This window comes from Pezoporus wallicus, unplaced genomic scaffold (genome assembly GCF_028554395.1).
Source record: "Pezoporus wallicus isolate ANWC-B61680 ecotype Strahan unplaced genomic scaffold, APGP_CSIRO_Pwel_v1 contig_2384, whole genome shotgun sequence".
Lineage (NCBI taxonomy): Eukaryota > Metazoa > Chordata > Aves > Psittaciformes > Psittacidae > Pezoporus > Pezoporus wallicus.
In genome coordinates this window covers 4,629,346-4,654,475 of record NW_026640488.1, presented here as the reverse complement: position 1 = coordinate 4,654,475, position 25,130 = coordinate 4,629,346, and the positions used below count along the sequence as shown (strand labels likewise).

At 36.5% G+C, this 25,130-nt stretch overlaps 1 protein-coding gene across 5 annotated transcripts in view; it reads left to right on the top strand.

Annotated features, from left to right (window-relative positions):
• Nucleotides 1-25,130, top strand: part of FSTL5 (follistatin like 5) — a 318,360-nt gene that overhangs the window by 281,739 nt on the left and 11,491 nt on the right. For all 5 annotated transcript variants that reach the window (XM_057419057.1, XM_057419061.1, XM_057419058.1 and 2 more), the window contains 2 exons: nucleotides 1,743-1,850; nucleotides 3,254-3,378. In XM_057419057.1, coding sequence (XP_057275040.1) covers nucleotides 1,743-1,850; nucleotides 3,254-3,378 — 233 coding nt within the window. The remainder of the gene's footprint in view (nucleotides 1-1,742; nucleotides 1,851-3,253; nucleotides 3,379-25,130) is intronic.

Below are 25,130 nucleotides of genomic sequence, written 5' to 3'. Positions count from 1 at the left end.
GTAGATGATGTATGCACATAGGTAACAACTAGAGTTGAGAATGACTTATTTCTGACAATTATTTCTATCAAAATAAGTACTTAAAGAAGATTCTATAGCAGAATAAATTGAAATTTTTTTGGAAACGTGGATGGTGTATCTTTAAAGTGATACATGTAGACTTTTCGATTTAGCTAGGTAATTCTCATTATATAAAGTTGAGAGAAATAATTGCTTTCATTTGTAAATTCTTGAGAGCAAGCACTGTCACCTGCGATTGTTCAGTATTGTTTAGCAGCACACCTTAACAGGAATGATTTAGAGGCATGCTGAAGCAAGCAGAGCTCATCATTGGTCAGTCCACACTGTGCGGCTGACAGATCAGGCTGGCTAGGTAGAAACAGCTGTGAAAGCCTGCTTCTAAGTTGCTCAGCTCCTTTCTGCCTCCGGCTCATCTCTTGGGAGCTAAATTACCCATGTCTGACTCTGAAGGCAATTCCTTCTCCTCCTCCAGGCAATGCCAGGGCCCAGACCCTGAATACAGCTGGCACTCACTCAGCAGAACATGTATGGGTCAGACCTTTTGCCTGGGGAAGCCAAAAGGAAATTTGACACACCTGAACAAATTAGCTGTACAACAGCACAAGTATTATTTTAGACAACTTGTCTTCTAGCCTGCAGCAGAAAAATGTTATCAAACACAAATAACCTTTTTGAAGGGGTATCTTTATGATTTTAAATGAGCCCGTGAGTAACCTGGCTTCATTTTCCATTTTCAAAGGGAAAACCAAATTCTGCCTAGATGAAGCTGTGGCTTGCAACGCCTCAGGAATACACTTAAGTATCATCAGCAGTCTCAGCCAGCCATTAGTGCATTATCTTGAGGATCTACATCATTAGTTTAAATTAGGTTCACTTAATTAGCCAGCTGGTACTCTCCTTGACAAACTGATAAACAAGCTGTACTTTACACTTCCATAATGGTGAGACTAAAGAACAATTCCTGCCTATTTTTTCTGCTCTAATGATGAAAATAGAAAAGCAATCCCCCCAGTTGTTTAGCTCATGCAGAATGTCTATTAATCAAATACATTGTCGTCTCATTTCACACCTCTGAAATCTTTAGTTCTTCTTGGAAAAAGGAAGTGTAAAGCTTAACTGTCTTCAAAAAGTTTCTGGTCTCAAGAGTCAGTGCTCAAGGTTGTAGTGAAAAGACTCTGATCACAAGTCTACCAAAAGTAGCAACCGTAATTGGAAAAACCATGAAAACAATCTTTCCAACTTCAGGAAAATTTACCCAGTTCAGCAGAAATCAGAAGCTTTGGGTGTAGCAACGTTGTGTTGGTTTTATACAGGACTGTGTAATTGAGTTCAGTATGTCACTTGAAAATACTCTATCCTTCATAGCCATTTTCAATAATTAAAGTAGTTTTTAAACTTGTATGGCTAAAGTGAGAGTGATGGTAGAGAAAGAAGAAAAGTACTTTTCTACTTGATTTAAAACCTTTGTTTTCAGCTTCTTAATAACTTCAGTGTAACGTAATTTTGGTGCCAAATGTTAGAGCATGTAATTAATAAAACCCACTTTATCAGCAGTTCAGTAACTTTGAATTAATCAGAAGTCTGTTTCAACAACTGACAATGTAATTTTTAAATACGACAAGAAGTGCATGTCCAGTCATCATTTTAATTCAAGCATGTATATTATTTGTCTTCTGAAAATATGGCAGGAACTAAGGATTTTTATTTTTGTGATGCTTCAGGCAGTAAGTACAGATCCTGTTCCAGTGAAGCTACACTATGATAAATCTCATGATCAAGTCTGGGTGCTAAGCTGGGGAAACATGGAAAAGAATTCACCAACTTTGCAGGTGAGGTGATTAAAATAATTATATGCAAGGTAATCTGGACAAACTGAACCTTTGTGTAATTGCAATGTTTTGCATGTTTGCCTTAAAGTGTTATTATCATGACCCCAGGAGGGGAAGTGAAATGATTTCAGGTAACTGGAAAACACAACTGACTGCTAAAAAAAGATAGAGATAATTTTCAGCACTCTTACTCAGAAGTGACAATGCTAAATTGATAGAAGGGTAAGAAACAGAGTAAAAGCAGCAGCATGTTTTGTACGTGCCGGTCTTTTGAGAGAAATCTATTGCTGTTTATGGTGTTTGTGTCCCTAATTATAGGATAAACTGGATTTTAGGCATATTCCTGTTTCACTAAAAATGTATTGATACTCTGAAGTTGACAAGTTCCATCTTTTTTTATTACTTTTTTTGATGTAATATGTTAAAAACCTTTACTTTTACCATACCTCTAAGCAGTGGCAAGCCTAGGGACAGTCACTAACCAAATGTTTCAAGAAGCTGATCTTTCATTCCTACTTTTCCCCTGCTTTATGTTCCTTATTTAAAGTAATGCCCTGAAAATATGGTGATTGTCTTTATGTCATAATTTCAAAATTCCTTTTCATTTTAACATATTTTTCTTTTCTTTAGAAATGCTTATGTATTTTCAAATATGTATAAGATAAAGAATAAGAGAAATTCAAACACAGGGCTTAAGCAGAAAGAATGAGTAACATTCTAAACCACCTTTTTAGCACCTACAGGCTCTTAGGGAGTATGCAAGGTAATTTGCAGGAGTTTAGCCATTAGTCTTCCCCAGAAAAGGATTGATAATTGAGTCTGTCTTACCTGGTTTAAAATGACTGATCATCTTCACTCGCATTTTTCCTTACAGTATAGATAACCTGTTATTTTCTTTTTATTTTTATTTTAGTTCACTTTTAAGTGCATGTGTGTGGATATATCATAGTGGTTATTATGTGGAATTGTCTTTCATTCACGCATAAACATTTACCTCAGAGAAGCTCCAAGACTGGGGATTCGAGGAAAATTAGTTCATAACAACATAAGGAGTGTGTGAAGTCAATTAAACTTCTGCTTCTGAAATACGTCTGTGCTATGTTGAATTACCTCATGACTGACAAGGAGTGTGCATAGCTATAACTTCCTGTGGATCAGTTGATAACACCTTATTTTTTCACTCTGGCTGAAGTGCTTAAGAAATTTAGACTCACTGTGGGATCTAGTGTCAAAAAAAAAACCACCCAAAAACAAAAAAAAAAACCCAACAACAAAAATCCTAAACGTAACTAAAGGGTAATAGAAGAGATGGAATACAGAAGTAATACTGTATTCATTTAGTTGGATAGAGATTAAATTTTGAAAGAGTATTTCTATTGTTTATAATGATGTTACTTATGTAGGTGATAACACAAGCCAGTGGGAGTGTTTCTCATCACATAATCCATACTCAGCCAGTGGGAAAGCAGTTTGACAGAGTGGATGACTTTTTCATTCCAGCCACAACCCTCATCATTACCCATATAAGGTAAGTTTTTGCTGAATTATAATCAACTTTCAAATGAACTATAACATTATCTCCAAAGAAAATATAATTTTAAAACCTTGAAAATCTGAGACTATGTCACCTACTTCAGTATTGCTTTGGAACACTTGTCTTCATAAACAAACTAAATGAGAGTTTTATTGAAAACATGCTAGATGTCAAAATAAACACATTTGGTAGAGTTTTTCTTTATTGCCTCTGAAAATATTCAGAAGTTCCACTGCTCCACATGCTAAAATTGAGATGTAATATCATCTGGAGTATTCCCAAGGAATTGATAACTTTTAATAGTCCGGTAATTCCCTAATTTAGGAGCATAAATCTTAATTTGTAAATAATATTTACTAATTTCCACTACTGCTCAGAGCAGTTGCCATATTGTATTGCATGTATGTTGTATTGGAGTTATTCTCATGATTAAAAAAAAAACAGAAAAAAAAAACCCAACCACTTTCTGAGTTTTGAAAGGACTTGTGATGCAACATAACTCTTCATGAACTGGATTTTCCTGCACATTCTGTTGTTTCTATTTGTTTGGGGGGGATTGTTTGTTTGTTTGTGTTTTCTTTGGGGGGGGGGGGGGGGGGCAAGGGAGGAGGTTTGGGGGGGGGGTGTTGTTTTTCGGTTTGGTTTGGTTGCTTTTACTTATCAGGCTTTCTGTTTTTAAAACAGACCATGACTGAACATGCAACATGAACTGTCTTTAGATGCGTGAATATAATTGGTCTTATTACATGGGTGCTGAGTATATGATGTTAAAATGGTTCATATTGTAATCCATGCCAGGAAACACTGTAAATTCTTGTGAATTTAAGTCTTTTTCTCAGTTAATGTAGAACTATCTTTTCTGTCACAGCCAGAACAAAGAAGTTCTGACTGTGATAGAAATACTCTTAAGTATGGAAGAATAGAACAAAGTGACCACCTGAATTTTAAAAGACATACAGGACAGAGAAAGAGAATGTGCGGTAAAGAAGGCAATACTTAATACAGGCAGAAGAAACCTTTTCAAGTTCTCCCCAAGGGCTCAAAATACATTAGTAAGAATGTGAAATATAATTTTATTTTCATATTTTTCCTGTAACATTTCTACCTGTAGGCACTGAAAAATTCTGCAGTCTAGGTTTTTTGCATCTGAATATTGCATTAATATGTATTAGCACTTTGTATGTTTAGGACTGTTAAATTCTTTGCAAGCTGAAACAGACCCATTTTAGCCTCAAAACACCTCTGTAAATAATTAACTCAGTTGTTTATTCTGCTCTTCCAACTTCAAGTTTCTATAGAAATGCTTTCATTAGGATGATCTTAACTGTTCTACAGTTATGAGACATCATTCACTTTTAGATGAAATCTCAACTTACATATGTAAATATGTATCTCCATTAAAAAAGATACAGTTTCTGATTGTAGTGAGTGGTAGTGTGTTAAATGTGAAAAGATGCAATTTAAGATTAATTTACTGTCAGTTCTAGGATTTACTCTGTACATGACTGATGAATCTAGTCTGCTGTATCAAAATCATTTGGCTTCTCCTAAAGAGACTGTTGATGGAAGATTTTTTTAATGTATATATATTCTACAAAACACTTAAATAACAAGTAAATTAGCAATCAGCCATATGCAATTTAAAAAGGAATATTTAAATTAATATGGCTGAATAGAAATTGACTCTATGTACCATTACTGCCACATGTCTTGAGTAGATAAAATGCATGTTATGTCCCTGAAGTAATCAACCATCCTCACACTCAGCTGTATAAGAGCGTTAAATAATTCTGCTACATTTGGAACAGGTATGCCTTGAGAGAAAAAAAGTGACTGTTTCATAAACTATCAAGTACTAGAGATCCTACCCCAACAGAACTGACATTTAGGTGCCTTTTCATGTAAATAGAGGAGAAAGGAAGGAAAAAAAAAAAAACAACCGTGGATAGGGATAAACATCATACAATAAGGAGAAACAGGACTGGGAAAAGAAAAATAGGCCCAGTCCAAAGCAAGTGAAGAATTCATCTAATTCAAATGATTTTAAGTTGATATTTTGCCTAAATAGTCACAATTGCCTTCAGCTGATGAGTAATTTCACCTGTCATATATGGAACTTAGGAGAAAAAAGAATTGAAGAATAAGAGAACACACTGAAATAAAAAAGGGATATGAAATTCAACTAAACAGTAAAAGAAAAAATTAAATAAGTGGCGGCAGCTATGTAATAAACATGAACATGTACATCAATTCAGGCCTAGTATGGTCATCTTGTGATTTTTTGTCTTTTTCTTGGTTCTGTTGTTTTGGTTTTTTTTTTCTTTTTAAATTCATATGCCAGATAATGACCAAAAGAAAATTTTTAAAGTCTGACAAAAAGCCTTCATAAAAGCCAATGCTAAAACCATAGATTTGGGGAGTTTAACCAACAAAATAAATTCACCAGCAGTTAGAGCTTACTTGGAATGCAATATTTTAGTTTTCTAGAATGCTAATTCTGCATGCCTTTTCTAGAAAACAAACAAAAAACAAACTAGCCCCACAACAAAAAACTCCAAACATGCTACGTAGACAAATACTGTATTTTTATTTTTTATGTTTTATTTCAAGAGATATTCATGTGAAGTTAGTCATTAAAGAATTTGTCTTAGATAAAATTTCTGGCCTTCAAGTACTTTGATTTTTTTGTTTAAATAAAAATGAACTGTGTGAGCAGTATGTCAGGACAGGTTTTAAATTGCCTGTATTCATCAAGTTAGTAACAACATAGAAACTGTCTGTTAAATCCAACTTGTCACCAGCCAACAATAAAAATGCTCAATAACAGCATGTGTTTGTTAGGGATGTCATGCAACAAACATAAAGCTTGAGCTTATTACTCTTTGGTGTATATACCAGCCAGGGGAGCATTTTATGAATGTGAATCACGAAAAACAGCTAAAAGGGAAATAACCCCACTGGCTGAGTTAGCTGGTATATTTAACTGCTCAAGGGCCCTATTTACTCTTTGTTAGATGTCAGTTCCCTTTGACCATGCAACACCAGCCCTTTCAGAAAAATGAAACCTTTCTGTAACTAGGTGTATTTGTCACCTGTAAAGTAAAATTTTGAATGATGGAGCAGAAGACAAAGTGTGCATGGCTTACAAAATTAGCATCCAGAACCAAATTTCTGTTTGAAAAAAAGGCATTTCTAAGCAAAAAAGAAATACCACTTAAAAGTATGAATTAAGTTTCATAATACTGTTAACGCAAAATAGCTACTACTGTCTACAGTGTATCACCATCTACTGTGTATTCTGTCCAATCAGTTGCTCTTTAATCACTGTTAAGAACGAGACAGAAGGTAAAGATAAGTAGACGGTGACATGTAGGAACAGAAATAAGGGTGAATAATTTAAAGCAGTGGTGGGTCATTAAGTTTTTTCTTTTTAAGAATATCTAAAGTGTTACTTAGTGATAATATGTATGTGCTTAAAACTTGTTGCAATTTAGTTTTATGTAAGAAGTGATGGCACTATACATCTGCTTTATCTAGGTTTGTTGTTTTTATATAGGACAATGGAAATGGGCTGCCCGTTATTAAAAAAGGGAAACTCTACACATTTTAATGCTGTCTTGGGCAGCAGGTAATTTAGGATGCACTTGCACCAGGTCAGACATTTGAAAAGGTACTAAAAAATTTGGTCTGAGTTAAAGAATAATTGATCTCAAGAAAAAATAAATAATTTTCCCAGACTTTTCCTACTGCAGGCTAAGGCAGTAATTGGTTGTACTTATAGTACAGCTGGAATCAGGGGAAATAACTTTTTGGATTGATGATCAGCAAGCACAACATTAATGATCTGAACAACTGTGATGAATCATCAAAAGTAGACAGGACGAGATCTATTAATCTGTAGTAAATGGTAGAAATCCCAAGGTTGGGTTTCTTTGTTGTTTTGTTTTGTTTTGTTTTGTTTAGTTTAGTTTAGTTTTGGGGTGTTTGTTTCAGTTATTACTGAAGATTATTCTTTTTGTAGGTGTACCTTTTAAGAATTTAGTATACATATTTTCAATATTTGGCCTTGTACGTTGGCTGAGAAAAATTTATTCAGTGAACTATTTTTTGTGCCAAAGCAGTTTAGAGCAACCAATGATCTTGTCCTTAATTGTCTGCTAATACCATTCCTTATCATAAAAATAGACATTTGCAATTAGTATTTGTGATGGCTGCAAAAAGATGACTTGTACAATACTCATGAAATATATTCTTGGAAGTCTGAAGAGCAATGGAGCTGATTATTTCAGCTCTACTGTTCATAAATCAAAGTGAACAAAAGATAATTGGAATAAATTAAGGTCTGTCATTACACTGCTGTAAAAAGTTTTAAAAGCAATATTAAATGAACTCACTGCAATAGAGCAACTCTTAACTTTTTAGGTGGTTTAATCCTTCAGCAAATATTTTAAATGTCATATAGTTACCTGACCTAACAAGTCAAAGAATGAGCAATCAACTCACTGATGAGATGGCTCAGGATCTGAATAGAGTTACAATTTTCTCAGTTTGAGTTTTTACTCTCTTTTAATTCTCCATTGTGTATAATAATAGGGGAAACAGTCTTTCTAAAATTATACTTATTTATTTGTCTTTGAACAAACCAGTCCAAGCCATAAGCTTTTCTCTAAGAGGTAATTGGAATGTGCTACCAATGCATTCTTGTGAACCTTCCTAAATGAAACCCATGTGGGTTGGTGATTCAGTAAATTCATGCTTCATTCCAGAGTTTAAGCCCCTACAGAGGTGTGAAGTAGCTGAAGGACTGTGAAAGATTTTTCAGTATCTCTATGCAAATAAGCAAACAGAAAATATTATTTTGCTTCAAAAATCCACATAATCAGGCAGAACTTTCTGTTCAGTGGTTTGCAACTTAAACAATGGAAATGTTAAATGTCAAGTCAACTGTAGACAAAGTGTCAGCAATAGAGGTAGAGTTCATCTGGGGGCTGAATTTTTCACATAGTATGATTTAGCTCAAACATTAGGGGCAATTTAACATTTTAGAAATTCAGTCAATAATATTAGAGGAGTGGAAAGTTTGAAACAGTTCTTGGTCATCAAGCTATAATCATATATAGTACCACAGGGGAAATAACTTGGAAGCTTGTGGATTTGGAGAAAAGAGCTCTGTAGTACCAGGGAAGGCAGAGAATCAAGAAAGCAGAGGATCTAGAAAGTAACTACAATTTCTAATGATGATTGTGGACTCCTACAGCACATGAAGGAGATCCATCTGTGTTAGAGGTTTCACTCTGCAGTCTGCCAATCTAAATTGTTTCTTCATGAGAGTAGTGCTTAATGAAAACTTTGCAGTCATTCTTTTCCCTCTCTTTTGCCCCCCAAAGAAAGACCCTTCTGATCAATGAATGCTTGCCTGTGAAAAAGATATTCATAAGAACTTCTAGAAAAAATGGAGGGGAGACACTAAAAAAAGTATTTTCCTACTTTTTTTTTTACTTTAAATAGTGCGTTTTACATCATCTTTGTTACAGAGGGAATATGAAGAATGAAATATTGAGAATTCAGTTTAAACAGTGTTAAGAAATTAAAATTATTTTTTTTTTTACATTAAGATGCAACTAAAATAAAAATTTTTTTTAGTGCATCGAAATCTGTGATTGTTTCTGACCTTGCAGTACATGTGTGGTTCTATGCCTCTTGCCAGCCTTTATAGATAGCTGTTTGTTCAATATAGTGGATTGAGTGGACTTGATAGCTATAGAGGTACGACTATCTGCAAGTGTTGATACCATCTGAAGTATGTGTTGAAAGTATCATCTAAAAGCTGTACCATATGTTTGTTAGACCATTTTAGAAAAGAATAGATGTTTTGTACTTGGATAATTCTGTGAATAGAATAATTTTTTTTTATTATACTAGCAAGATGATACAAAATTAAGGAAAGCCAAGGAAAATGTTTACAGCTGTGAATTGATTTTATATGGATTGTCACAAGACTTTCCAGTACCAGAATTATATGCCATAGCCTACTGTTTTTCTTTATCCCACTGAGAATTCGGCAAAATTATGTTTTGTGGAGAATTTAAGCTTTGGTTTCCAGCCTTAGATTCATGAGTTAAACTTCAGGTTTCTCTCTGATTAGTGAACAAATATTGTTCTTGGTCCTTAGCTGATAGAATCTTTGGGTAATGGAAGTGATTCTGCAGTATTTTCAACAGACTAAAAGGGAAGGAAATGTAGCTTGAGAATGCTAAAATAGTTGTGTAAAAACAAATTACTGGTGTAAAGGTCTTAGATCAACTTCTGCAGAAATGGATTAAGCAGATGGTCTGATGTGAATACATACCTGAGCCAGGTGTCTAGTTTTAGTATTGGTTGAGATAGTTCTAGAAACTGAGCCATGATTATGCTCACTCTGAAGGCATATAGGTATCAGACAACTCCCAGTTCTTTAGTTTCACACCTATCTTGCATTTTACCTGTGCAACTCACATAAGTTACTCTTTGTTTTAACCTCCCTTCTTGTTGAGGTTCTGCAGCTATGGTGCTTTAAGTGTAATGTGTGAGTAATGACACAATTCAAAACTGAAGCGATGCTCATTAAACTTCAGATGTCATAGAGACCAGTGACTGTCTTTGTTACAAATGTTAAGGATGTTAATCTTGTTCACTAGCAGAATACTTCTTTGTAGTTAAAACCAGACAAAATTGAACTAAGTGGTCCTGTATGGAGCCCTACAGAAGGCTGCAAAGATTTATATAGGTATACCTGAGAGGATAATCTTGGAACACTTTTTATGAGGAGAGGGACTGTGTTTGATCTGAGTTCGTTGACCAGGGAGGTTCTGAAAAGCAAGAGAAATTAAGTAAATCTTTAAATCTTTTCTTGTACATTTCTGATTTACGAATAAACACATTAAAGAAATAGCTGCAGTGTCTGTAATTTTGTGGAGAGACCGTTTTCAGGACTGGCCTGTTTTCAAGACTAGTTCTACAGATACTGTCAAAAGCAGTATGGGCCATTTGTTAGTGTTGTGGTTTAAGCCCAGCCATGCAGCTGGCTTTCTCACTCCCCCCTCTTCCTGCTCCCCACCCCCGCTCCCAGAGGGATGGGGAGGGGAATCGAAAGAATGTAACTCCCACAGGTTGAGATATGAACAGCCCAGTAACTAAGGTATAACAGAAAGCCACTACTGCTACCACCAATAATAATAATGATAAGGGAAATAACAAGGGAAGAGAATACAGCTGCTCACCACCCACCGACTGATACCCAGCCCGACCCAAGCAGTGATCCAGCCCTTCTGGGTAACTGCCCATCCTGGGCATGATGCACTGTGGTATGGAATACCTTTTTGGCTAGTTTGGGTCAGGATCCTGTCTCTGCTTCCTCCCGGCTTCCCCTCCTCCCTGGCAGAGCATGATACTCTGAAAGTCCTTGGTCAGAGTAAACATTACTGAGCACCGACTAAAAACATCAGTGTTATCAGCACTGTTCCCAGGCTGAAAGTCAAAACCACAGCACTGCACCAGCTACTAGGAAGGAGAAAAATGACTGCTACTGCTGAACCCAGGACTGTATCCACCCCTTATTCCATACCATTCACATCATGTTCAGATCCCACATTTTCAATATACCATCACTCTTATATATATACATATATATGCATACACAGAGAGAGAGACCATTCCATGGACCAATCCCTATAAAGCTGCTGAGTCCATTCAGTCCATGATGTTGGGCTCCAATTCTTGTAGCAGTTTTTCAGAGCATGAAAGAGAGTGTGATGTAGTCAGTTTGCCAGGCCTCCCCATATTTGTACTTCAGCCATCATCCTCCATACCAAAGAGGCTTTAACCATTTAGCTTGTTTAATTGCAGCACATTTCACATTCGTGAATAACCTGGGCAATAGTGTCCATTGTTAAGTCCACCCCTCGATCATGAGTCCATCTCTATGTTGCATCTCTGCTCTGATGGCCTGAAGTGCCATGGGCCCACCAGGCTCAAAATAATTCACCCTCCCCTTCAGCAGTTTCTGCAACTTGTTACTGGGGACTCCATACAGCTGCCTTCCATCTCTGACACTTCCAGAGCACTGGAGGGGCCCAGTGGACTAGATACTTGCTCATACTGTCCCACATGCCCTGCCACTCATGACTGTCCAGCCTTGGGGAAAATCTCTTAGTCCTTTTATATTGTTGTCTAATCCTAGGCAAGACCCAAACCTGACTCCACTTAACTTTCAAGATCAGACAAAATGGTCATGGATAAAACACACTCTGTATGTGTGCCAACATGCTGATCCCCATCACAATCAGCAAACAGGTCTCAAGGGTACCCAAAGGCCATTCAAAACCTTCAGAACTCTCAAATGGTGCTGCTGTACTTGTCACTGGGGCTGGTGTAGCTGCTGTGCTTGGAGCTGGAGTACCTGCGCTGTCTGCTGCAGTTGGAGTTTGAGTAGCTGCTGTACTTGTTGCTGGGGTTGGTGTAGTTGCTGTCCTTGGAGTTGGAGCAGCTGCGCTGTCTGCTGCAGTCGGAGTTTGAGTAGCTGCTGTACTTGTCGCTGGGGTTGGTGTAACTGCTGTGCTTGGAGCTGGAGTAGGTATGCTGTCTGCTGCGGTCAGTTTGAGTAGCTGCTGTACTTGTTGCAGGGGTGTGTAGGAATGTCTCCCTCATACGCTGACCACCGGAGGAGGGGAGAAAAAGATGTGTAATTGCTAAACCCTTCTATTATATACCTCCCAAAATATAGAGGTGGTGACCACACTGGGAACGCGAGCCAGATCAGTTTCATGATAAATGATTCTATTGTATTACAAGTTATTACCATAAAGTACAATGAAACAAGAACCTTAGCCCAAGGCCCCCAGCTGATAAACACTAACACAGCAAATACCAGCTGTAAGACATGCTGAAACTGTGAGATCAAGAGCAACAACTTTGAGAGCCAATAAATCAGCATTGCGACGAGTGACTATTAATCCGAAACAATGAATGCTTATCACAAATACAATTAGACTCTGGTCAGATCTGTCATTATCTCGCCCCTTTGTGCCCTACACTGGGCAACAAAAAGAACTGTCATGGTTTATACCCAGCCACGCATCTGGGCTCTCTCACTCCACCTTCTTCCTCCCCCCCACTCCCGCAGCGATGGGGAGGAGAATTGAAAGAATGTAACTCCCACGGGTTGAGATAAGAGCAGTCCAGTAACTAAGGTATAACACAAACCACTGCTGCTACCACCAATAATAATAATGATAAGGGAAACAACAAGGGAAGAGAATACAGCCGCTCACCACCCGCCAACAGATACCGAGCCTAACCCAAGCAGTGATATAGCCCTTCTGGGTAACTGCCCCCAGTTCTACATCCTGGGCATGATGTGCTGTGGTATGGAATGCTTCTTTGGTCAGTTTGGGTCAGGTGTCCTGTCTCTGCTTCCTCCCAGCTTCCCCTCCTCCCTGGCAGAGCATGAGGCTCAGAAAGTCCTTGGTCAGAGTAAACATTACTAAGCAACAACTAAAATCATCAGTGTTATCAGCGCTGTTTCCAGGCTGAAATTCAAAACCACAGCACTGCACCAGCTACTAAGAAGGAGAAAAATGACTGCTACTGCTGAACCCAGGACAGTTAGTTTGCTTGTGGATCTAGTAAAATTGTTGAATGGTGCAGTTTTAAGATGAGCCTCTGTGAATATTCTGAGGTGAATCAGGTGTTATCCTTGACACCTGAATGTTGCTCTTTGTATCTACAAAATGAGAGGAAAGCATTCCTTTTGTAAATAAAAAACTGTGATAATGAACAAAAAGCTCCTTAATTGTGTTTGGGAGTTGAAAAATACTCTTTCTCAGATACTTTCACTTCAAAGTATGAGAGGACACCTGGATTATGATCAGAGCTATTGACAAAATACCTTCCTTTATGTTTCTTGAATTTACTACATAGTGTTCATGGAAGAAGTTTATTTAATTCAGGTGTAAATTTAAGAACTCATTTATAGTTTTATAAAGGGAGTGACTAAAAATGTGTTATGTATTTTGCAACTAGAACACTACATGTCTACATATGAATTTCTTTTGTGATGAGTTCTTAAATTAATTGTTCAAATGCAGCTGACAAGCATTTTAAGTAATTTCTTTTTCTCACAGTGGTGTTTGAGGATTATGTTTCACTTCTCAATATAGATTGATTATTGGAGTCTGAAGGAGATGGAGTTGTGAATATACTTTTCATTAAATTTCTGCTTGCATTTTGAGGGTATCCTTTTGGCATTAGTCAAAGATGCAGCAGCTTTTAAAATAGAGCCAATATGTCTTTTTGGGGAGGTTATTATTATGCTACTTCAATTGCAGTTGCCATTTAAACTTTTTTATTTAAACACTGTTTTCATTAACTTATGATATGAAAACTTGCACAAGAATCTAGAGTAGAATACTGAATTGAAGTTAAGGCTCTATGTTTATGTATCCCCCCATCCTGCGGTGACAGAATTCAAAGTATTCTCTCTCTCTGTTGCTTTTCATGTGTGCTAGTGAAACCATTTTGGGGCCTCTGTGAGGAATCAGGCTAGAGAACTGATTTGGATAGAAAATAAGCTAGTAAAAAATGGAAAACTCATTAATTTTAAATAAGCAATACTGAAGGTTACTACTAAGACAAAGGTTTTAAATTTTAGAAGAGCAGACTTCAGCACTCCCAGAGCTCATTTGAGAGGGATTCCATGGGAAGTTTCCATGGAGGATGAAGGAGCTGGTGAGTGAGGGGATTTTCAAGAATGCTCTCCTGGAAGCTCAGGAACAGTTCATCCCCTTTAAAGGTAAGGGAAGTAGGTGGAGCATGATACCCTCTTGGCTAAACTGCGAGCTTTTTAGTGCTTAGGAAGAGAAACATACCATTGATGGAAAAACAGTTGCATACCCATTGAGAACTACAAGGGCATGCAGAGATGCGTTTAGAAAAGCAGAAGCTCAGCTCGAATTGAAATTTACCGGAGATGTCAAAACTACCAGAAAGGGTTTCTCAAGTATGTAAACAAGAAGCAGAAACAGAAGGAAAATACTGGCCTGCTGTTAGACAGGTGAGGTGAATTAGCCTCCTTCAAGGCTGAAATGCCAGAGGTTCTCAACGCTTTCTTCACCTCTGTCTTTACCAGCATTGTTGGGCCCCATGGCTTGGGATCAAAAACCCAGGTTATTGCAAATGCAGACCCACCATCAGTGAAGGAAGACTTGGTATGTGAACAGGAGCTTGACCTCTACAAATCAATGTTCCTTAACAATATCCTCCCAAGGGTGTCTGGCTGATGTCATCGTGAAACTGCACAGGGGATGTCCCAGAAGACTGGAAGAAGGCAAATGTTGGCCACATCTGCAAGAAGTGCTTAAGGGAGGATCCAGGAAATTATAAGCCCATCGGTTTTACTTCAGTTCCTTGGAAGGTTATGGAGCAAATCCTTTGGGGGCCTGTCACAAATCAAATGAAGCACATGACTGGGAGAAGCCAGCACGGATTCACCAGGGGCTAATTGTGCTTGCCAAAACTGGTCGCCTTCTGTGACAAAAGTAACCTACACAGTTGATGTGGGACAAGCAGTGGACATTGTCTGCTTGGATTTCTGTGAGGCTTTTGATGCGGTTTCCCTCGCATTTCTCCTGGAGAAACTGACGTTATGAACTAGATTAGTGTTCTATGTGGTCGGTGGGGAAATGGCTGACAGGCCTCATCCTGATGGTGGTGGTGAATAGTTCCTTTTCAAACTGGCAACCTGTCACTAGTGGGGTCCCCTAGGGATCAATATTGAGCTCAGCTCTGTTTAGTATCTTTATAAGTGATCTGGAAGATAGGATCAAGTGTACCCTGACCAAGTTTGCGGATTGTACCAAACTGAATAGGGAAGTGGAAACATTGGAAGAGAGAGTCACCCTGTTGGATGACCTGAATAAGCTGGAGGAGTGGTCTGTCAAGAACCTTATGAAGTTCAACAAAGACAAATGTAAGGTCTTGCACCTGGGAAAACATAATATAAGACTCCAGCACAGGCTGGGATCTACTTGATTTGGAGCAGCACTGCGGAAAGGGTTCTGGGGGTTCTGGTGGATAAAGAGCTCAATATGAGTGAACAGTGTGCAGCTGTGACAAAGCCAACAGGATGCTGGGTTACATCAAGGCCATCAGCAGCTGAGATAAAGATCTCAGTATCTCACACTACTTGGAGCTTGTCAGACCACACTTGGAATGTTGTGTTCAGTTTTGGTCCCCACTCTACAGAAAAGATGTGGACAGGCTGGAGAGGATCCAGAGAAGTGCCACAAAGATGATTAAAGGACTGGAAAGTCTGGAAATGAGGTAAGGCTGAGAAAACTGGATTTGCTCAGTCTTGAGTAAAGAAAGCTCAGTGGAGACTTTATCACCATGTTCAAGTGTTTAAAGAGTAGCTACAAAGAAGATGGAAACTCCCTTTTTACAAGGAGTCACATGGGAAATACAGGTAATGGGCATAAGTTACTCTCAGGGACAATCCGGTTGGGCAGAAGATTACAATTTTTCACAATGAGAACAATCAGCCAGTGGAATAATTTTCCCAGGGAATTGATGGATTTCCCAGTATTGGACCCTTGAGGTTTGGGGACTTTTACTCCACCAGTATTGGACAGGGTGTTGGGACTTTTAGTGTAGGTTATGCTTTGCCTTGAAAGGTTGGACAAGATGATCTTTGCGGTCCCTTCCAACCTGGTATTCTGGTTCTATGTACATATGCATACAGACAAATATATATGATAAATCAGTCTTGAAAACTAATTTGTTTCTGGAATCAACTATCCTGCAGGCTTTTTCCCATGTCAGTTAACAATACAATACAATTGCTTCTTGGCCAATTTATTTATCTCATGTTCCAGATCTTTTTCTTTAAAGTAGCTTGAATAAGAGTTCACAAAGCTCTCAAACTAAAAATGCCAGCTTTCAAAGCAAAACAAGACAAAACCAAAAAAAAATAAAAAGCAACCCACAACATTTTATCAGAAAACTTTTTCCACTTCGGTGTGGCTATTTAGAACTGAGAATTCATTTCAGATATTACCAAAAACATGAGATTGCAGCCAGCCTTTGTACCACTATAAAAGTTCTAGCATCAATAAAGGAAAATTCCTTATGTTCTACTTGTCTTTCCTCATTAGCCCAGGAAATGGCCAGTACCTGTCTTAAGTAAGTCTAGTTGGCTCTACTAATGTGAAAGGTAGTTTTGCTAAAATGCAAATGTGCTTCACACTGAAATTTTTTTCCCTTTTTCAGGTGTAGAAGTCATTACAGGTATATTTACTGTTGGCATAATATGAATCCTCCATCTGAGGTGGCCAAACCAACCATTATTATAAATAATGGTTGTATCTGTCTTCTAGTACCTGTCTGCTTTTAAAAATTCAGCATGTATCACTGTGAAAATACATGACACAGTGAATGTATAAAAATGTAATCAACTATAAGAAGAAACTGATCCCTATAATTACGGCACATAATTTGGTGTACCCAGTGATCAGAAGTTATCCTAGTGCTGCCTTAATTGCTCAGAGCACAATTACTTAAAAAAATTGTGCTGTGTCTGTCTTGGATGGAGTTAATTTTCTTGATAGCAGATGGAATGGTGCTGTGTTTTACATCTGTGACTTTGGAATAGTGAAAAATTATTTGGAAATTTTCATTTGCACATTTCTACTTTTAAGCATTTAGAATTTATTTTTATTCATTACATTTAAGCTTTCCTCTTTGATGTTATGTTACAAACCTGTCTTTCCGTTTTTAATGAAGCTGAGATACTTTACTGTGTGTGGTCATACAACTAAAGATTTTAAGGAAACTTCCAAATCTACACGGATAGACTGTTTTGTCTGTATTCCTTCCATGGGATCCCAACTGCATGCAACATTTTCTTGTGGGTGAAAGATCAAAATTTCCATCTTAATAGGGCCATTGCCACAAATCCTCAATTCCCATATTATCTGTAAAGTAGAACACAGCAATTTACCTTGATGTGCCTGATTTTTTCCCCTGTAATTATCTTACAGTTTCAATATAGGTGTCATCTCTGGTGCTTTTATGTTCTGAAAATAATATTTTATCATAATTTTTACAGATAATTTGCTTTTTTTTTTGTTTAGTCTAATATTTCATTCATTTGGGTCACTAGTAAAAAACAAAAGAGAGTAAGAAAATGTGGTAAAGTTCAGTACCTGTTGTTTTGAATATTCACATATCCTTAGCTGTAACAGTATGTGAACTTCATTTTTAAAATGAAGAAAAAGATCTCTTGAGACTGTTTTGACATATGTAATTTATCACCTTTGTAGTCCTTATCTCTACTTCATTATTAATTTTCTACTAGTGCTGTTTCTTTTGGCATATATAAATTTGGCTGTGCATTCCATATGATATCTGCCCACCTTGATGTTATGATATTTTCTGGAGTGCCAAATCTTCTTAATCCTATCCTACCTTTTACTGACATTTAGGACCATCCTTGGGAATGTCTTTTGCTCACTGTGTCAGTATAGCTAGCCCTTTCTTTGACTTTTATTGCTCTCCTTCTCTACAAGGTACAAGAAGGAAAAACACATTTCTGCCAACACTGCAAATATACTTTTGCTGAGAATAAGTTCCTTTATTATATAATACAGATGGTTTCATGTATTCCTGGATTCTAAAATTCTGGAAATTAAGGTGCTTTCCTTTGTCCTAAAATTTCTCAAGACTATTTTCTTGTCAGCACTGTAATCACTGGAGAGCTATTTGTAATAATTAAAATGTGTATTGTATAAATACATGTTGCAAGTGCTTCATGAGTGAGCCCTCAGACATAGGCTTCTGCATCACTAGTGCACTAAAACTTCAGGATTTATCCCTACAAATGTACGCTAAACGTGATTAAGAAGTCCAGAGCTGTGTGTGACATGTTAAAACAAGGCAGCTCTTCCAGCAAGATCTAAAATAATGACTAAAGAAGTCACTGTAGCATCTGGGTCAGCTATTGGGAAGTTTTTCCTGTTGTTCTTTACACATGGGTTGTTTGAAAATATTCTTCAACACGAATTTGCGATGACAGTTAATTTCCTTCCTCTGGATTTCTAGTGAGATATGGCTTAAATGCTCTGCAAGAAAAATCTTAAACCGAAATAGTAATAAAATAAAACAATAAAACTTCGAAAAAGAAATAGGATTTCAGGCGGCATACTATTTCTGTTATCAATATGAGATTTTAGTTCAAAAATTTTTAGCTTTTTCTTGTAAGGACTTAGATGATTTATCCAGCTGAGCTACAGAAGACAACTTGCATGGATCTGTCCCACAAATAAGTGTTTGAAAGATTGTATCATTTGTGATTTTTCTGGTCTAGTGAAAACTGTCACAATAAGGATGTAGATTTTCTTGATGGTACTTATAAAGACATTCACTTTGGCTCAGCAGCATTAAAGCTGTGGCACTCAAATTTTGAGAGTCTAGAGCTAATCTTATTAAATATAATGTAGCGTAAACTCAGAAACTCTGCTTCCATTATTGTCCATTACTGAAAGCTTGCTAATGCTCAAAACCTGTTTCTTTTATAGTATCCATTCCTGTGTCTGTCACTTACTGTCTAGAAATTGAAATTTTTCTATTCAAATTCAAGCTCTGAACACAAATCTTAGTTTGAGAAAATTCCTTTATTCTAGCAACATAGCATTTCTCAGGATTCCTTCAAGCCCTTGTAGTAGTTATATTTCCTTCCTTCTGTGTTGTATGTCTGTCTTGAAGTTCTTGATATCCTTATTTTTCCAAATAATGATCAGTATGTGCTGAGAGACAGAGAAAGAATCATTTTAGTATGTTTGGCCATCATTGACTGAGAATTGAAATAGAGAAAACATGTTCACTGCTATAAGGTATGTACAAAGCAATAGCAAAAGATCATTCATATCTTTCAGGTAATGTTCAGCAGTTGTTACCACCTTTGTGAAGCACAACAGGCCTTTTGTGGGATTAGCCACACACACACACCTTTGCAGTATCCATCCCTCTTCTATGTCAGAGTATTTTAGGATCTAGTCAGAAATTTTATCATTACTAAGAAAATCCTCTCCCATAGATCTAAAAAATATTGGTTTCATAGAACTTACAATTGAGTATTAAGTTCCTTTCTGAATTAATCTATGAAGACTTATATTTCTTTATAATAATATTGTCAAGTAAAGCTGTGAAGTGTATATGACTTCTGCTGGCATCCATTTTTCTTCCTAAAAAGGTATTCTTAAACTGTATACACAATTAAGAATAAAAATAGTATTGATTTTCATTGAAGGCAAGTTATATCTGTATATTAATTTTCCTCTTTCCTCCCAGAAAGGTAAAAAATTTCAAAGAATTCCTGTTAACTATAGACAATTTTTTCTTCTAATTGGAAAGGTACAGATGAGATATTTAATGTGCAAGTCTGTAAGAACTCAGAAACCTGAAGTTTTCAAAACCCAGAACTTCTTCCTTGGGAAATTAAAACAAAATAGTCAATACTTTCAGAAAATGAGACCTGCCATCAAATTCTGTTCTTCATCAGCACTGACCTTTTCATTCATCTAACAGAACTGATAGTGATGATCTTGTTTTACACTGAAATTACTCATTTTCCATAAGAGTGACCCCACAACCTTCTGTTCTTTGTCTTTTAATTTATTATGATTTTTTTTTACCATTTTTTTTTCCCTACTCCTATTTCTTAGGATTACTACTTATCAGGACTAGTATTTCCCAGGTAAATTATCACAGTCACACATTACTGCAGCAAATGTTATTTCTATCTTTTTTTAGAAGGCACTTAAATGTTTCATTTGGTGAAGAGGACAAAAATCTTTTAAAGATGTGTATATGAATATATGTGTACACACACATAAACACTTAAAAAATAGAGAATTATCAAGATGTTCTCCAAGATGTTAATACGTACTTAGACAGGAAGATGCTTTGGTCTTAATGATGTTATAAACAAGTGCAAAGGGAAGAGAAAAAAGCCTTTTCTGATGCAGGCAGAAATACAAAGCAAATGTTCTTAGTGTTATGAAAAGCATTGGGAACAAAATTAGGAAAAATTTGAAGGTCAAAGACTATTATAGTACCCAAAAGAAAGGCACCATTTGTGCTGATGAACAATAGCTACTGGACAAGATCCACTTAGCCTTTTGTTATCATCAAACAACCATTTCTGAAATTCAGAAATTAAAAAAAAATCTCCTCTCAGCAGACTGCCATAAATGAACTATTCTAGGCACCAATAATTTTGTAAGTCCTGAGGGGAAGACTCGTATGCCCTTGCAATGCTGACAGGTTTTGAAATCAAAAACATTTCCAAAATGAAAAGTGTGGTTTTTGTCCAGGGGTAAATACTTTATTTGTGCAATATACTACAGTAATTATAATAGAAAACGGCAATAAAAAATAAACTGTGTATTTTAAAGTTACTTGAGAAAAATTGTGGGATGATTTGAATGGTATGAATGCAAGGCCTCCAAAGTAAAATAAATCCATGGGAACAGTCTTCCTTAGAATCATCTGTGTATGGTTATAAAGTGAAGAGTAATTTTAACAAAGTAAATAATGGTTGCAGTGTTGTATATTAAGTTCTTAGAAAATCCTTAGTCTGAGGCATATTGTTGCGCTGGTGGCAAATCTCGAAGGGCAGACAGTTGAGCTATGCAGCTAACAAAACAGTTCTAAGGCCAGTTTTCCTTTCTCCTTTCATTGATTGTTAATATTTTCTTCATTTCATCAGAAAAAAAAAAAATTGGTAAATATACAAACTTCTATTTTAGATTTTTTTTTTTTTTTAAGGGCAGTACTTTCCTATGCCAGAATAGAAGCTTTTTAGAAGATCAGGGTCTACCTTGAGCCTGTAACAGACTGTTCTTGGCTAGTTAATGACATTTACTTTGAGTTACGGAAAACTTCTGGCCAGCATATTTGGTCAAACTTTGTCGTGATAGAGTTTTATCTTAAGTGATCTTGGATATTTCTCTAAAAAAGTCTGTTGACTTCATGAGGGTAATCTGTGGGTATATGGCCAGAAGGAGAAAAGAGAGAGGACATGAGTTTTTACATGATCATCATTATCTTCTATTCTATTGATCTTTCTGAACTCAAGAATAAATACAGTCTTATGTAAGTATATTCATTAAAATATAATAAAATTTATCCTCATTTCTAGGAAAGAATTTCTTAAGCTTTTATTTTTTAGGGGTTTCTTTACTAGTGCTTAGAAATTTTCTCTTTTATAATGAATGCAGTTGCAGTAGTAAGCAATATATATGGATTGTCTAAAGGAAGAAAATAATATACAGGAAGCCATGTTGTTAATACCACTTGTTAGCAGGTCCACACTAACATCTTAATTGGCTGTTCTTTGTGTATAGGAAATACAAACTAACTTGCTCTATCTGAAGGGTAGAACATCTTGAAAAACAATTTTGAAGATTCAGTGTCAGAATTCACATGACTTTGGAGCTTTGTTTGGAATAACTTGTCCATTAATAATTCATACTTTACTTGACTAAAACTTCCTGTCAAAATTAGATTGCATCTTCACTAATTTTTATAGTCACAGGTCTCAGTATTCTCTTTCAGTCTGAATAACTACTGGAAATGCAGTATTATTACAGTGTGACCTGCAGGTTTTCAAAGGCAGCAAATTACTATAAACTTTGTTCATATAGGCTGCCCCAAGTCCTTCCTTGAGTTTCTATTCTTCTTCATGATTTTTTTTCTCTTGTGACCTTTGCTTTAGTATGTTACGCACAGTAAGCTTGTATAAATCTCACAGTATTACAAAGGCAATAAATAAAGGTGAGACAAGTTGGGCCTAACTGTGGTATAGTTAACTGAAGTAATACTGCCTCGGTAGGCCTCAGTGTCTTCCTGGGCTATCCACGTGGAACACATGCTCTAGAATGTGAAAAATTGTGTAACCTAGGTGGGTTACCATTCCTTTCCACACCTTTCATAGTTCCTGCCTGCTCATAAAGAAGTACTTTTAAAATTCATCTTTTAAAACTGGGAAGCTTCTTCAACTTAAAATCAATAGATACAGCATGATTACTAGCCAGATTTCATTATATTTAGTATTTCTTGAAAAATATTTGTTGTAATTTGCAAATACAGTGTCAGAATGAGAGATATTAAAAGTCGTATGATGTAATTCCATCTTGGTATTTTGCAGTAGAGAGTGCTGTTAGCTCTAACAGGATATGTCAAACACTAATAATAACATGAAAAAATAGTTCACTAACATGAAGTAATATACAAAGTTGCTTTTGGAAAATTCATTTATAAGATTTGCATGCAATTCTTAAGAGCTCTGCAAAACCCTAAGAAGGTAAAAATGAAAGGCAGACTCTGAAGAGCTTTTATTTGTCTTTTTGATGACTCTCTAGCCTTCAGAAAATATTGAAGCTGATCCTTATGGTTGGAAAAATACACTTTGTATAGAAAGCAAAATGAATTCATGGTTTTCTATTAAAACTACCCTTTGAGATCTGTGAAAGCCATCTTCAGAGACCCTGAAAGTTCTGGAAGGAACATCCTCTCTGATTTTAGCTGTTTTGCATGGAGACATATACAACATTGTTCTCTATCCAGGCACTTGTAGTAGTGCTAGTTGCTCCTCTGAGCAGTCATTTTAATTTCTGACCACAAAAGGCAGTTTTAATAGCTTCTACAGCTATGAGTTACCTGAACTTACTGTAATGACTTGGCAAAACAGTCACATTTCAAGCATAACTGTAGTTCTTCCTCGCATCGTGACATAGTGTCGGTCATCTAAGCTTCAGTTTTCCAAATCTGTGCAGTTTTATAAGGCTGGTTTTGGTTACTATACTTTCATTCTGATAGGATGCTTATGGTGAGTGTGTTGTTCAGACTATTGGCGCCTAGATTAAGGTGTGAAAATATAGTGTAGCCATGGGTGTAAACTGTCTTCTTCTATAGTTCATGGAGATCTATTCTATACAGGTAATGGAGTTTAGAAGGTGATTTTGCTGACCCCCTATAGGGAGGGCTCTGGCACTGGACATCTTAATTTCTCTAGACTGTTGACTGTGTAGACTAGATCTCTGCTGGCAAAAATAGCAACTTAGATGTTTAACACATATGCAGGCATGTATAGTTATCCATAGAAATGTAGGCGTCTACAGGAAAGAAATGCTATCTGTAGAGAGTGATTTTTGTGGTAAGAATTTCTGATGAGGCTGAACATTAATAATGGCAATTCTTCAACCTCTTATTGCCTACAGATACGATTGTAGAAAGGAGAAGCAGTGGTGCTTGATTAGGACTGCAGAAATACAGGGTTTTTTCTTGTTTATTTCAGAGCAGTAAAGATGTATATATAAACAGCTTTATATTTTTGTATACTCTGGAAAAGACAGGGTTAAGCCATGTACTGTTTTTGTCTTTCTTTCTTTTTCCTGGTTCATATATCAATTTCTAATAAACTGATGAAAAGACCAGATTAAAAATCTGAAATTAAACTGGTCACTGTGGTAGTGTGTTCATTTTGTACATGTACTTAATCTAAAGTACATAATTTTTGATTTTAAGGTGTATTACTTGAAATCCTTATGAGAGCCATCCACAATTCAGCTCTGTGTGGTTTGAGATCTAGCCCTGCTGTTCTGAATGATACATGATACTCAAATACATCCATTCAACTTATCCAATTCATCAACTGCGTCATAAAAATGTTTATAGTTAATCCTAAAGTAAGAAAGCATGCTTATCCCTTGAGAGGACAAAGAAAGCTCATCACTTTTGAGGATTCTATCATTTGACCTGAAAAAAGCATCAGTGGGTTCTTCACAGGCAAATTTGGAAGCTACAGGTGCAGAGAGCAGTGAAAACATTTGTAGCCTGAGGCCTGAAGCCCAGAATATGTGAGGCAAAAATTATTTTTACTCATCCACTTCTTGTATTAAAAAAAAACAAAACAAACAATCAGGGAGGCATACCCTAGCGCGTGGTTCTTCCCTATACCTCAACTGCAGACTGAGATGCTATACTTGCTATACATATACATATGCGTATATGCATATTTATGCTACGTAACACATGCACTTTTTATATCAAGTAATACATACCTCTATTAAAACTCTGCAGAATGGAAGCAAGTAAACTGCAGGTATGTGAAAGTCCTAACTCATGCAGTCTCAGCACTACATCAGTGTGGTTTTTTTCCCTCTTATCCCTTCCTCTGTCCTGTAGGAGTTAGATGACAGAAGTGTCTGAAAATGGGAATTCTTAGATGCTTAAGGATCTTTTGCTACACACCTATACACAATTGTGGCATACCACATTCTATCAATGCTATTTCTACAATACATATAGTAATCAATTTATTGAAATCTAGCTTTTTGTTATGGAACAAACTGGCAGAAAACAGATAAGGAAGCTGTACAGATTTTAAATTGTTTCATCACATTCAAAGCATTTTTGGCATGGATAGAAAGAACAATTATGTAGCAAATATGGAACAACAGTGAGATATTCAAGAGGAAAAAGGAGTTCTAGTTCATTCCTCAAAAGCAAAATATTCCCATTGTGCTGTGCAATAGTAAAAGCTACTTAGGCTGAATGGAGATGATAAGGAACTTGACAGGAATTTTGTATGAAACCAGCATTACTTTTTCAAAATATAATGAACTATTCTCTGATAGTAACAGGGGGATTTG